General features: G+C 40.4%; 1 protein-coding gene across 5 annotated transcripts in view; it reads left to right on the forward strand.

The window, feature by feature from the left end:
• Nucleotides 1-12030, forward strand: part of LOC148657355 (arf-GAP with SH3 domain, ANK repeat and PH domain-containing protein 1-like) — a 156936-nt gene that overhangs the window by 135590 nt on the left and 9316 nt on the right. For 3 of the 5 annotated variants that reach the window (XM_088643475.1, XM_088643476.1, XM_088643478.1), the window contains 5 exons: nucleotides 888-995; nucleotides 3539-3764; nucleotides 6491-6661; nucleotides 10380-10455; nucleotides 10908-10966. In XM_088643475.1, the coding sequence (XP_088499601.1) occupies nucleotides 888-995; nucleotides 3539-3764; nucleotides 6491-6661; nucleotides 10380-10455; nucleotides 10908-10966 (640 nt within the window). The remainder of the gene's footprint in view (nucleotides 1-887; nucleotides 996-3538; nucleotides 3765-6490; nucleotides 6662-10379; nucleotides 10456-10907; nucleotides 10967-12030) is intronic. The other 2 variants (XM_088643477.1, XM_088643479.1) reach the window with 2 other exon arrangements.

Raw genomic sequence — 12030 nt, forward strand, 5'->3', positions numbered from 1 at the left:
GTGTTCTCTGCCCAATGAGCCATTGTGTGTAGCTTGAATGGAATAACCTACTTACCTAGTTTTTTTGGTAGTAAGTCTTCCTTTAACCGAAAGTGACTTTCCTAAAAACATGAAGTGTCTGTCATCATTAACAAGAAGGTGAAAAACAAACCTGTTTGTGAGAAGTTACTCAGAACAGCTTCTTTGAACTGAAAACATAAATTCTGACATTTATTGGTCAGAATTGGTCAGGCTGAGCATTCTGGTCAGCTACAGTCTTTATTCAGTCTTTTGACTGTCCAATATTTTAGTATTCTCTATGAAAAATACTATATTCCCTATAAAGCCATTCAATTGTTATTTCCAAGAAGTGTTTTTACTGTTGGATTTGGGTTTTATTTGCCTAGTAATACCCATACACTGGACTTCAAATCTTTTAAAATTAGGTACTCATAGTAATTTAGCGCTATCAAGGAATGAGCTCTTATCTAGCTGAACACCAGTGAATGACTTTACAGTATGTGCCATGAGAAACACTGTTTCTACCACTAGGTGGCAATGATAATCATGTTGCATTCATTTGTAATGTATTGGCAAAGTTTGGATTCATTCATGTAGTTTGTGAGCATGTATCCATTCCCTCCTGCATTTTATTTTTAAAATTTGTGATATTAGTTAAACATCAAATATGGTCAGCGCAGCATTTTTTAAATGTTATTTCATGAAAGACAAATTCAGGTAGTGTATTTCATGAATGTTTTAGCACTACCACTGTATCATGGACTCTAGCCGAGTTCATATGAAAGGAGAATTTGAACGTCAGACGCTGAATATAGCTTGCTGATTGATTATTGCCATGCCGTGTGCTGTTACTAGGTTCACTACAATATCTCGCATGCTTCCCTCAGCTAGTCCAGGCTGCGGCTGGCAAGTTTAACCCTCACGTTCACGTGGAGTATGAGTGGAACCTGAGGCTGGAGGAGATCGATGAAAGCGACGACGACTTGGATGACAAGGTGAGCACAGGAAGCAGACCTACGTCGCAGCTCGACTCATTTCCATTACAAACAAGAGGCAGGGGGTTTGCTACTGTACTCAAATAACTGTAAGGTGAAACCTGTGCATTGAACAGTGAAATTAAGTGTGGAAAATATGCTGGATCAAGGGAAATTGGCCTTTGGCTAGCAGCAATGCACTCCAGAGGACACCACATTGGCTCAGTGTGACCAGTGTGTGTTAGCGTTGGCTTGTTTGAATGGAAGGACATCGTACTGTACATGGCCACAGTAAGCTGCCCAATCCCCACACTTGTTTCCCTTGGCCTTGTTTGTGTGAGCGTACATTTGTATTACTACACAATACACAACACACATTTTTTGATGCAGTTCTTTGAAAAGGCTTTCTCAGCACCCAACAGTGCAGTTGTCCAAACATCCCTTGGTACTGACCCTGTAGTGCAAATTACAGCTTTCTGCATGACAGTCCAAATATCAAACTATCAGGTGTCGATGTGTCTGTGTCTGCTCCATTTTATGCTTTGTAACTTGCTCGAGCTGTTTAATTTCTGTGTCAAGACTAAAAACGTTAATGTGGATCTCTTTAAGCATCCCCTTTTAGCCATACAAATATCTGATGCAGATATTTCATTATAGTTCATACAGAAGCCATCTTTTTAAATTTGTCTTCTCAAGGTTTTAAAACCACTTTCAGTCCATTCACAAATGGGCAGAGCATGAGAATAGGTTGATGGTTTAAAAAGTAGTGTTTAATATTAATATTTTACATGAATCAATGTAACTGACAACACATTTGAGAAAAATCAAGACAAAGATGCTTAAATAGTAGCAGAGAGTAAAAACAGCCTAAGAGATCAAAAGCCCAAGATCCAGTAAAGGTCATTATGATTAACTTGTAAAGTAACTGTAGCAATGTCACTGCTAGTCAGCAGGTATTCTCTATTCAGAAATATACCCACACAATCAGACTGGATCTATGGTCCAGTGGCTCTCTTACTCTTTAAGAGCTTATGGACTTGCCCACCTCTCTGCCAAGCTGCAGGTGTTGTCGTGCTGTCTCCAGAACCAGAAAGCCAACTTACTGTGACACCCTGAAGTTCTCTGATGTTCAATTCAACTCAACTTTATTTGTCATTATACTTACACGGGTGCATAGTATAGTGAAAAGTGTTTCTCTTGCAGGTGCAGTATATAAATAGAACAGAAAGCAAGACAATAGAAAGTAATACAATAACAATAACAGTGTAAACAGCAGTAAGGTCCCAGTGCAAATCGTCAAAACCTGTGCAAATACGCAAACAAACAGGACAAAAACAGTGCAACAGTTCTTGTTCAGGGTTTGTGCTCCTTGTTGTTTCCCCACGATTTCAGATCTTCTTTCATTTTTAGGGATGCTACACCGCTCTAGATCTCAATGCACATCTCCTACACTAGCTGCTTCCGCAGTAGGTCTTATGCTACAGGTTTTCAAAAATTCCACTACTTCAGCAAACTCATTCTCTGTCTTCAACTACTCTGTTAATCGCAGTACTACGCCTGTACAGGATTATTGTACTTATTCCTATTCACCCCCTTCTGGGTGACAGAAAGCTGTTCCTCTTCACCCCTGATCCATCTGGGAAGCAGAGGGGGTGACTGTGCTTTTCAGGGACAGCTGTCCACTCTGCCCCAGGGACCCATTGCCTAGTCATCCTAGCAGCAGGGCTCTTTTCCTGGGTCGCTGTCTCGTCTCTCACAGGTTGTTTTGTCGTAGGGAGGAAAGCCATGTCGCTCCTGCTCTAAGAAATAGGTCGTCACACCTGGTTACCATTATCTGGACTTTTATGTCCGTTACGCTCCCAGGGTTTGCGACGACCCTGCCTTGAAGTGGTGCTTTCTCTCGGCACTGAGAACCTTCCCTGGCTGACGGGGGAAGGAGAGGGCTCCTTCATACACCATGTGGCTAATTCCACATGCCTGATCATCGATTAATATTTGCATGCTCACGTGGAACACCATCCTGCTCCCTGAATCTTGTGCTCTGCGGGGTGTTGCTGTTGGCCCCGTGTTTCCTGTATATCAGACCAACTGTTAAAAATACAGAAGACCAGAAAGAGCCTCACTGTAGACAAGCCCAGAGCTTGTGAAAGAGCTGCAGGAGTCTGATAATGTCTAACAAACTGGATCTGAAATACTTCTTCATGGCAGTCTTCTCGTTATGGGACTAGAATGTGCATAGGGTCAAGAAAATTAACACACATATCTACTCCACTATTGATTTGTTTCTCTGGAGTTACTAAACATGAGCTTACAGTTTCTAGATATAAATCCAAATATGGGAGGCCTGCAACAGATTTAACAGATATTAAAGTCAGGTACTGTATGTTGGAGTCAGGGCACATTTTGAGGATTTTGCTTGCCGTTACGCTACAGTGTTGGTAAGGAATCATGGTTACACATTTGTACCCGGGGGGTACAGGAAGGCCAGTGAGGGCCCCAGGAAGTGAACCAGCAGCCGAGCCAGCTGAAATGTGTCCTGCCTCTTTGTCGGTTTGCCCTTGCAGCCCAGCCCGATAAAGAAGGAGCGCTCCCCCAGGCCGCAGAGCTTCTGCCACTCTTCCAGCCTCTCTCCCCAGGACAAGCTGGCCCTTCCGGGCTTTGGCAGCCAGCGTGACAAGCAGCGCTTGTCCTACGGCGCCTTCACCAATCAGATATACAGCGCCAGCACCGACTCCCCCACTTCGCCTGGCATCGATGCTCCTCCTCTTCCTCCCAGAAACGCAGGCAAAGGTAGGCACGCGACTGGGACTTCCGTGGTTCTGCGGCTGTCACGCTTGATCAACTTGGTAAACCAGGTGTGAGCTATGGTGCTGTCATGAGACTACATTGTTATTATTCTGTCTGCTGGTTACATACAGTTCATAATAGATAGGGATGGCTAATAGGTGTGTTGTGGTCCCTCCGATACTGTTGCCTAAGGATCATACATCAGGAGTCGCTTGGATTCAAGAAGAGAATGGCAGACTGATCCTTTTTTCAAAGACAAAATCATGTCACCCTTTGTGCCTGCTTGTGTGGTCTTGGCTCAGATTTATACACTCATAATAGGGGTCTGATCCTTTCCACTAATCGTGACGCTGTAGCACTGCACCTCAGGAGCACAAAACACTGTGTGGTTATGTTTGATTCGTAGTACTATTTTTTATATTTGTTTAATAGGAAAAAAAGATTTTTCTGTTTTAACAATTAAGAATTGCTTGGTTTTATTGGCTTGCAACACAGACCTTCATTTGAAGCTTTCCTTTATCCAGTTTATGCAAAGTGGCAAATATGCAGGTAGTTCTTTGTGTCTTTATCTTTTTTAATGTATGAATCCACACTATATGAAACTCTCTGATGGATTTGAGTGGCATAGCTGGAATGTTGCAATGAAATTTCTTTTCAAGGAATGCTTCACATTTTTGGAAACAGAAGCAAAGACAATTTAGTTTACTTGCAATATTAGCTGTAATTTCTGCTTATGAAGTTATGTGTATGAAGTTATATTTATTAAGTTTCTAAGGATCTGGAGGTAAGTAGTTATTTCATAAAAAGCCAATTCCAGGAATGACTTTGCTCTGGGAGATCTGTAAGTATGGAAGTTGATTAAATGTTGAAAAATTACAACTTGATGAGTATTGAAATTCAGTATTCCTATGCTAGATTTCATAGAAAAATTGTCAAAGTAAAGCTAATTCTTAACATTCAGTATAAAATTAAAGCAAAGGAAGTATGAGCATTTTATACAAGTTTAAAAAAGTTTATACAAGTTTTTGAAGACCTACAAACTATAAAGAGTTATGGAAAAGCATCATCACCATCACTTTCAATAACTGCTTATCCAATTCAGGGTAAATGTGGCCCAAAACATATTCCAGGAAGAATTGGCCAATAGGCAGGTTACACCCTGGATGGGACACTAGTTCATTGCATGACACTCACAGACACCAGGGCCAGTTTCACAGAAGCCAATTAACCTACCATCATTTCTTTGGACTGTGAGAAGAAACCAGAGCACCCAAAGAAACCCACAAGAACACAGGGAGAACATACAAACTCCAGACAGGTAGCACCCCAACAATTGAACTCAGTACCCCAGTGCTGCAAGGCAGCAATGCTAACCAAGCACAACCGTGATTAAGGAAAATCTTGACACACATATTAGTTTCAAAACAGAGGGCCGTATCAAACTGTTAATCAGTGATTTAAAATATTAGTTGTACAATGCCTTCTTGCATAAAGTGTACTTATAGCACACATGTAGCAGATGTACTTGATCTATGCATACAAAACACCATGAAGAAGGTTGTTTTTAATTGAAAAGTTGTATCACTCCCTGCAATAACACTTCCCAATCCAAACAAAACCCAGTTCTCTTTGTGCTCTAAACTAAACTTCTACATATTCCTCCCTATCAGTAGTTGGGCAGCTAAGATGTTTTTAACTGTCACCCACCGAACTGTCTTTCACCAGTTGGTCAGTGTTAGAGGATGGCAGGTCACCCCTCACTGATTTGTGGGGAATGTGGTTCAGAAAATGTCTACCATCCTCTGTTGCAAGGGCCAAAAATGCATCATCAATCATGGTTATGTAAGTGAATTTGACTTCTTTAAATGCCAATGCTGTAATCCTTCTTCACTTCATGAATGTACATCTAATGAGAACAGAAGACTGCAGCAGCCAACAGTACAGACATATCTAGAGTAATTTAATCCAATGTTGTTAAACTAAAAAAATGATATTAGAAAAATACATTTGAACTTGCAGTTTGTATTTTTGGCATATTCATCATGATCAAGCATTAAAACACACAGAGAAACAGGGCATTGGCTTTAATTGATTAACTAATCTGAAAGGTTAAAATAATAATCATGTGGGTCATGGGTTACACATTATAAAGTTTTTTGTTGGACTCAATACTGTTTTCTTCAGCAAAAGCCTCAACATTTTGAAAACTGTCAAGTATGTGTTTCCTGCACATACTGCAACACCTGTTATGCGTTTGTGGCACCCCGATTCTATGTCCCACAAGTGGTAGCTCCATCTCTTTAGGGTTATATTCTTAAGCACAGCTTTACATTTTAATGAGGCATCTACTGAGAAGTCTTATGCTCCTGTATGTTCTAATATGGGTGCATACAAACAAACGTTCCTTCCACAGTCATTTGTTTACTCATAACATTTTTTTTTTAGTTACTGTCGTTTGTTTCTGGGCACGTCAACATTGTATTTTGTCGTCATGTGGTTGTTTCTTGTTGCATGAATCCGTGTGACCATGAAGTCTGAAGGCGAGATTCTGCTGCTCCTGCCCTGGCCTGTTTTTGAGCCAGCACCCCACCCCAAACCCTCCCTTCAAAATAATCCTGTGCCATACCTCTCTATCCACAGAGGAGGCCTGATGCTGTCCACCGATGGCATCAGTGTGTTTGCGTCTGGGGTCCTGCTGTAGTAAGCCTGTGTTATCTGTGCTCTTCTAGCTCCTTCTGGCCCTCCTTCCACCCTCCCTCTCGGCTCACAGCCCCCCAGTGGCAGCTCCACCCTGTGTAAGAAGAGACCGCCGCCCCCTCCCCCTGGACACAAACGCACCCTCTCTGACCCGCCAAGCCCTCTACCTCACGGCCCACAGAATAAAGGTGGGATTCCTTGGGGTGAGTCAGTAAAAGAAAAGAAAGAATGAAAGCAAAAAAAACCCCACGAACACCGGGGTCTCTGTGCGGTGTTAAGTAGTGTAGTGTTTCCATGACTGCACTGCCTAAACCATCACTGCTGTTGCCAACACGACACCACAGGGTTCCTTGTTTTGCTTAGACATTGCCAATTGCAAGCTGAAAGACTCTTAACGCTGTGAACAAATAATTTTGCGTTCTTTCTTGTATCAGTTCTCAGTTTAAACTGTTTTTTGTATTCTGTTGATATTGGGGTCAATTTGTAACTAAGGCCTAAAATGTTGATTAGATTTCCACGAGAATCAACTCAATAAAACAAGTCTCTTATGAATTTCTGAGCATGTGAGCCAAAAACAGTGCCAGTCCTTGTCCTACATAACTTCCCCCGTTCTCTAGGATTCAACAGTGAAATCTGTTTAGAGCCATCTTTGTTTTAACTCTTTCTCATCTGTTGTACTTTTCTGTTTGGTGAGACAGGCTGCTGAAGTATTTGAATTGCAAATGTTTCAAAACCGAAAGCTGAAAAGACATTTTTTGAGCATTTGAAAATGTAAAAATGAAAAAACTATATATAAATGAGGTTTGAAATCTACAACAGTAGATATTTCCTGGGTTTTAGTTGTGCAAGGAGCTACAATATAGACAGCATATTTAGGCCTACATTCAGAAAACTTTAAGCACCATGCTTGTTTTTTTTTTATTAATAAACAAAACACAACGAAGCCATAAAACCGTGACACAAATCAATGAGGATGATGATCTTAGAACTCCTGACACCTTAACCTTTTAAAACTTTAATGTTGATTTCATACCCTTAGCAGTTAGTTTTTTGTGGTAGTCAGTGATAGTCTTTTCTGTTCCTGAATGAGCTGTTTTCAGTTCTTAGAAACTTAATTTAATCAGTTGTGTTTGAAAACCAAACTGGCCTGTTTGGTTTTCTCAGGTGAATTCAGGAGCACAGGGGCAATGGTTGTGAGAGCAATCCGCGGCGTAAAAAGAAATAGAAAATTTTTCTTTTCTCATTCGGATACAAATAACAAAAGAATGAATCACCTCTGAAAATGAGACAGTAATTGTTGCCAACTTTGAAAATGGAATTCAAGTCTCTGAATTCTGGAAAAAATACCAATTTAAGGAAGGGAAGGGTCAGCATTGAATAACTGAAGATTGAAAATTTAGGAGCGTTCTTTGATTTAAAAAAGTCGTGCAAAACCTGAGATCCTCCAGCTTCCACTTCCCAAACCCCGATCAGCCATAGATAAAAAAATCAAGAAAAGAATATTTAAAAATAGAGTAGGTTTCCATGGCTACCTGTAGTCAGTAATGCTTACGTTGGCATTTACTGTCTATAACTCATAAGACTTAACAATATACATAGATTGCATTAAAAAATATGGTAATAAGACCATATGTAGGTCTGCACCCATTCAAAACGTTGATCCAGCTGCCAGATGCGAACTCCAAACTAGTCAGTTGAAGGTAGCTTTTTCTAGTGAGATATGGAGTTTGGCAGGCAAGTGAAAATGTAGAATTAATTCAGGCCCAAATGTATTTTTTACAGGATTTACTTGCACAGGATGAGTTTTTTTTTTTTGCTTTTTGGGTTACAAAAATAACAGTATTATGTCCATCAGTCAGTTCATTGCTGGAATGGGATCAAGCAAAAAAAATATCATTGAGGCAAAGCCTATTAATGAAATAAAAAATAATATTTTTCATCCATTTGAACAATAGTATGAATGAGGAAAACATCCCAATTCCCATTCAGGGGAGGGGCCACAAAGTTCTGCTTCCCAGTCTTTTCAAACCTTTCACTTGAACGCCGGAAAAGTCCTGAGATCTGGTTACCACTACAGCCCAGTTTGGAATTTAAAATGATAAATATATTTCTTGTCCTTCAGTCAAGTCCTAGACTGTTTTGTGGGACAGTGTTGTGTGTCAAGAGCATGTCTTTCCTGTCTATCACACACTTCCTTTTAAAAGCTGTAACCCAGCAGACCTTGAGTTTCTAGTTGCTTTGTTTTTGCAACCGTAAGCAGCAGGCTGTGTCATTTCCAGAAGTGTGTTGCCATTTTATTGTACATTATGGTGAACATGTGGCGTGAGGCAGTCAACTCCATGATGTCTTTGCGTTTTCCACAGTAAGACGTGTCCTAAAGCGCAGATTGTCTGCATCTCCATTTTCATACTGTGTGGGAGCACTGCTCTGATTGGCTGACCACAGAACATGCATCCATGTAGTTGTATCAGGAACATGTCACTGAAAACATACAGTACTTCAGCACATTTGAGCAAGAGCTGTTCACAAAACATTCACCATCTAGCTAAGAGTCCTTCTAACTTTCCAATAAGAAAATGACACTTTGAGGTAGACCTCTCAGGGTGCTCTCCATAAAGTCTGCAGATAGGTGAATTATTTCTAGGTTTTTGTTTTCCTGCACCAGGATTTGTAAAACCGTTTGAGGAAAAGTGCAGATTCTGTTGCCAGGCCCTGACTAGTGAATAGAAGGCTCAGAAATCGTATTGCCAGGTCATGTAACATGCTACTTGGTCAAAGTGTGTGTGTAGGGCCAACCCAGAAATCCAAGACAGCCATCTCTCAGCCAATAACCATATAAATAATAAATAATATAACTATTTTTAATCAGATGAGTCATTGTGAATCACTCTAAAAAGTGAACAGTATACTTCAAAATGTTAATAATAATTATGCTAACATTATCATGTAGTAAAAACAGAAAGATGAAGATTTTTAGTTAAACTAATTAAGAGTGTGTGCTATAATATATGAAATTTGTGTATTTACAATGTATTCAGTATTTGAAAATATTGCTTTTAAGTTAGTTAATTACATTTTTTCTGGCTTAGTGTCTGTCTGGAACTCCCCCACTGCACTGACAGCAGTGTTATCATCTTCCAGACTAGGACTCTGCACCTCTTCTCTTGCAAAGCCAAAATGTCCACTGGTTCTCATTCCTGCTGAACTCTGAATGACTTCATTGGAGCAATCATTTGCTTAATCAGGAGAGGCAAGCTTTCCAGATTTCTGCTTATCAGTCATTGAAGGCTGTCTTGAAAACCAGCTGATCTGCCACTATCCAAGATACCAATTACAGCAGTAATTTTGTTGTCACTGGACCAGTAGGTGGTGATCTTCCCTCTGGACTAGAATGGACCACAACATTGTGCTGTAGCTGTCCTTTGTATTTGATGACTTGATAACAAGCATCCTGCGGCACTGTTCGAAGGGTAGAAGTGTTATACTTGGTAACCTTGGTAACGTGGTAAATTCCACGTGTCATCCAGGTGGGGACTGCTCTTCAGTAACGGATGGCGTTTCCCCTCCTATATGTATCCTATTTATTAGATAAAGCCACCCACAACACAGTTTACACAGCTGGTAAATAATGGGGGTGCTTTTCAGTGTCGGTCTGAAAGTTGTAGTTGCAATGTTTTCTGCAGAGGGGAAATGAGTCTGTAGCAAAAGCAATATTTTCAATTATTGTAAGTTGTATTTCCTGCTTGCCAGACAAAACCATCTTCTCTCAGACTATTACTACCTTGGATAACTGCACAAGATTCACATACACTGCTCTTTGCTTTGTTTTATTGACTGCAGTATAATGTTTAGTACAAGACATCTGGTTAATGCTGACTCAGCTTGGCATTGGGATTAATCTGCTTTCATCTAATGTTACAGGAAATGACTCCACTCCACCTTCAGTAAACAAAGCGTCTTCTGGGAACAAGTTTGAAGGTATTCTTCAGCAACAAAGGTATGGCCATGAGCTTAAGCACCCCAGCATTTTGGGACCCTTTTTATAGTGGTACTCAATGAAAAGAAGTGTGTTTTATTCTGATGGACATGATCTTTGCATACACCTAATTTTCGCATAATTTTCAGTGGTTAATAAATAAGCCTTTCAAACTGTATGGCTAAAATTGAGGCCACTTTGACCACTTCAACTGCCAATTTATAAATGTGCACATCAGGAACATTAGTTTTTTTTTCATCTTTGATTGATGTAATGTACGTTTAGTAATATACAATATGGAACTAGAACAGAAATAACTTGTGAGATATGAATAGCTTTCTTAACAAGAGAAAGAACTTGGAAAGTTCTTAACCTTCCTAAAGATCAACACTGAATTCCACTGAGAAGAATGATAGGTGGCTTTGATTACAGGAAGCACTAATGTTTTTGTTGTCTTGTGTTTTTTTTTTAAGCACTAGCACTACAAAATCCACACTTGGCCCGAGAGTTCTTCCCAAACTACCTCAGAAAGGTAAGCAACGGTCCAGTTTGTAGTACTGGAGTTTGAAGGAGTCTCGAGATTTGCAAGGCTTTCTGACAGAATACTGTCGCAGTAAGCCAGATTTGCATTTTAGATTCGCATGTTAAAATCGCAGATGTTGAGCCCCTTACTGTGATATTGGATAATAATTATGTGTTATAAAGTTGCAAAAATACAGACCCTCCTGAACCACAAATCATGCCACAAACATATCCAAATCTAGTTGCAAACACCACATATTTAAAATATTTACGACATCATAAAATCTCTTTATATTCAAGAAACTTGAACGTCCACCTCAGACAGCTTGAATGCAGATCATAATAGAAGATGATGATTAGAAGGGGATCTTGTGTACAGTATATAAGCTTAGCCTTGTGCCAGGAATCGCTCATGCTGGCCTTGTTTATGTCACCATACACCATAACAGTGTGTCATTGTTTGGATCTGAACTTGTTTTGCCTTTTATTAGTCAAGACATTACAACAGCAAGGACAATTGAAGCAAGAGTGCCAAGGTTTACAATATCAATCTTATTGCATCGCATGTGCAGCCATGTCAGTGTTAAATTGCTAAAAAGAGTGTTTCAAATGCTTTTCTGCACTAGGGAAAGATTTAACCTATATGCTTGTGAAAATGAGCAAACCTTTTAAGCTTTTGTTAGGTTGCAAGGTATTTTAAACACAAATATACTTGAAGCAGTAATAAATGGATTTCCTTGTTTATAGATGACTCTTGAAACAGGAATATTTCAGCTTTTTAAAGCTATTGGGCATGCGAAACAGATGTTAGGGGGCAGTGCGGCATTGACGTGTCTTCACCAGTTTGAGCTGGCATCTTGCCTGCCCTGACGCAGGGGAGGCAACTGGTGCAAGGACAGTAGGACAGTGAGGCCGAATGCCAGTCAAAAGGAGCCCAGGGCTTTGCCAGCAGTCAGATCAGGTTGTGCCCTGAGCTGACGGTGCAGTCTGGGAGAGCAGTAGAGCAGGCAGCGAGGGGAGGACCCTCGGGAATCTAGGCGACACTTGGAGAGGAAAGTCTCGACAAAACTCTGA

Source organism: Lepisosteus platostomus, chromosome 8 (genome assembly GCF_059453375.1).
Source record: "Lepisosteus platostomus isolate fLepPlt1 chromosome 8, fLepPlt1.hap1, whole genome shotgun sequence".
NCBI classification, from domain to species: Eukaryota; Metazoa; Chordata; class Actinopteri; order Semionotiformes; family Lepisosteidae; genus Lepisosteus; species Lepisosteus platostomus.